The sequence below is a fragment of the Limulus polyphemus genome, unplaced genomic scaffold, assembly GCF_000517525.1.
Source record: "Limulus polyphemus unplaced genomic scaffold, Limulus_polyphemus-2.1.2 Scaffold14462, whole genome shotgun sequence".
Lineage (NCBI taxonomy): Eukaryota > Metazoa > Arthropoda > Merostomata > Xiphosura > Limulidae > Limulus > Limulus polyphemus.
This window is the reverse complement of record NW_013680072.1, coordinates 1-3080: the sequence shown is the minus strand read 5'-3', so window position 1 is coordinate 3080 and position 3080 is coordinate 1. Positions and strand designations below refer to the sequence as shown.

Sequence of the window (3080 nt, the reverse complement as noted above, 5' to 3'; positions counted from 1 at the left end):
TAAAGTTCCTAAGAAACTTGCCTGACTTCCACGTAGATGTCTATAATAGTTAAGTTCCTAAGAAACTTGCCTGACTTCCACGTAGATGTCTATAATAGTTAAAGTCCCTAAGAAACTTGCCTGACTTCCACGTAGATCAGATTACTAAGCGTAGTTTTTAGATTAATGAAAATTTTGTTGTGCACGTTCATCGTCGCAAATTAGTAAGCCTAGGTTTTAGATTAATGAAAATTTTGTCGTGCACGTTCATCGTCGCAGATTACTAAGCCTAGTTTTTAGATCAATGAAAATTTTGTCGTGTACGTGCATCGTCGCAGATTACTAAGCCTAGTTTTAGATTAAAGTTAGTTCATGCTAAGATATTTTTACATATATATTCATCTTTTTCGTATTATAAATATGTATGTTACTTTTTTTTCTCCTAGTCATTAATGTTGAAGTTGTTTCTACTATATAATCAGTTTCTTTCATTACACTACTGATTACTGACGAATAACAAGAATGTAGGTATAATTGGTCAGTATTGATTTTATAGAAAATTCAATAACTGGGAATCTAATAAAAAAAATAACGTTTAACTGAATTTTATATCGCTTTTACCAGCATCTTTGGCGAAAATGGTAGGGGCATCATGTGACAGCTTGACTTGTAAGTACGGTGCCAACTGTACGGAGAAGAATGGCCGATTACAGTGTGTTTGTGACTTTATATGTCCTTCCTCTGACACCAACAATCCAGTCTGCGGAAATGATGGTTACACTTACGGTTCGGAATGCCAGCTTCGGTTGCTAAGTTGTCGTTATCAGAAGCCCCTTTCAGTCTCGAACAAGGGCCCCTGTAAACGAGGTAGTGTTTTTCTTCAGAAATATCTGGTTAAATAAGATAATTGATAACAGAGATCTGAGTATACTGAGAAAAAAATTTAATAAGTATATAAGGTAAACTTCAATAAGCTTACTGAGAAGACACCACGAAAGAATACTTGACAAGTAAAGTTAGAGAGAAGACAGCACCATAAAATACTGGTTAGGTAAAGCTAGAGAAAAGACAGCACCATAAAATACTGATTAGGTAAAGTTAGGGAAATACAGCACCACCAAATACTGGTTAGGTAAAGTTAGGGAAAAGACAGCACTACAAAATACTGGTTAGGGAAAGACAGCACCATAAAATACTGGTTAGATAAAGTTAGGGAAAAGACAGCACCATAAAATACTGATTAGGTAAAGTTAAGTAAAGACAGTACCATAAAATACTGATTAGGTAAAGTTAGGTAAAGACAGCACTACAAAATACTGGTTAGGTAAAGTTAGGGAAAGACAGCACCATAAAATACTGGTTAGGTAAAGCTAGAGAAAAGACAGCACCAGAAAATACTGATTAGATAAAGTTAGGGAAATACAGCACTACAAAATACTGGTTAGGTAAAGTTAGGGAAAAGACAGCACTACAAAATACTGGTTAGGTAAAGTTAGGGAAAGACAGCACCATAAAATACTGGTTAGGTAAAGTTAGGGGGGAAGACAGCACCATAAAATATTGATTAGGTAAAGCTAGGGGGGAAGACAGCACTACAAATTATTGGTTAGATAAGTCGATGGAGATTATATCACTATTAAATACAAGTTAAAAAAATTAAGACGATTACATCAGTCTAAAAAACTGGTTAAGTAATGTTATGGAGATAACATACTACAAAATACTAGTTAGGTAAGTTGACATTACTTTGAAACACAAGTAAGAAAATACTAGAACACAAAAAATACTAGCTTGATATATTTCGTATTTTATATGATTTTTACTCCAAGACTATTTTTTCCGTTAGATGTGGACGTAACACCCACGGGTAGCCCTGTTCGTCGTTCCACAGTTCAGAAGTCCACTGTCGATCAGTTTGAGTCAAAGTCAACACGAGACATTACTCTAAGTCTACCAGAAAACTTGTATCTTAGTACCAGACCTACCATTGCAGCGCCAGTGGAAATGGGTAAGTTAAAAAAGACAACTTATATCTTAATACCAGACTTACCATTACAGCACCAGTGGAAATGGGTAAGTTAAACAAGAAAACTTATATCTTAGTACCAGACTTACCATTACAGCACCAGTGGAAATGGGTAAGTTAAACAAGACAACTTATATCTTAGTACCAGACCTACCATTACAGCACCAGTGGAAATGGGTAAGTTAAACAAGACAACTTATATCTTAATACCAGACCTACCATTACAGCACCAGTGGAAATGGGTAAGTTAAACAAGACAACTTATATCTTAGTACCAGACTTACCATTACAGCACCAGTGGAAATGGGTAAGTTAAACAAGACAACTTATTTTATATATACCATATAATGAGGTTTTGATTATGTAGGTTTATATGTTTCTCTTTATTATATATACCATATAATGAGGTTTTGATTATGTAGGTTTATATGTTTCTCTTTATTATATATACCATATAATGAAGTTTTGATTATGTAGGTTTATAGGTTTCTCTTTATTATATATACCATATAATGAGGTTTTGATTATGTAGGTTTATAGGTTTCTCTTTATTATATATACCATATAATGAAGTTTTGATTATATAGGTTTATATGTTTCTCTTTATTATATATACCATATAATGACGTTTTTAGCCATAACTCTATAGGTTCATAACTATATTGTAAATATCACATAATTAATTTTTGTAATTCTAAATTTATAGTTTTCGAACTGTTGAAAGTAATACGCTACCCTAATGTGGATTTACTTTCTAATTTGTGCAGAAAACTCCGTGGAAGTTCCAGCGTTTTCTGGTCGTTCCTGGATCGAACTTCGGAGACTTGACGCTTATGTTCGAATGAACGTGAAGTTGGAGTTTCTGACTCTTGCTAATGATGGCATACTTCTTTATAATGGACAGAGTAATGGTGACAGCGATTTTGTTTCCTTAGCTGTTAAAGACGGCTACGTGGAATTCAGGCAAGTTTCTTAGGGACTTTAACTGTTAAAGACGGCTACGTGGAATTCAGGCAAGTTTCTTAGGGACTTTAACTGTTAAAGACGGCTACGTGGAACGACGATGAACGTGCAC

General features: G+C 34.3%; 1 protein-coding gene across 1 annotated transcript in view; it reads left to right on the top strand.

The window, feature by feature from the left end:
- LOC106477351 (agrin-like) overlaps window positions 1–3057 on the top strand; it is a 7473-nt gene extending 4416 nt beyond the window's left edge. The window contains exons 3-5 of the mRNA XM_013937932.2: window positions 604–846; window positions 1826–1987; window positions 2773–3057. Of these exons, the coding sequence (XP_013793386.2) occupies window positions 604–846; window positions 1826–1987; window positions 2773–2981 (614 nt within the window). The 3' untranslated portion in view covers window positions 2982–3057. The remainder of the gene's footprint in view (window positions 1–603; window positions 847–1825; window positions 1988–2772) is intronic.
- Window positions 3058–3080: the final 23 nt, after the last annotated feature.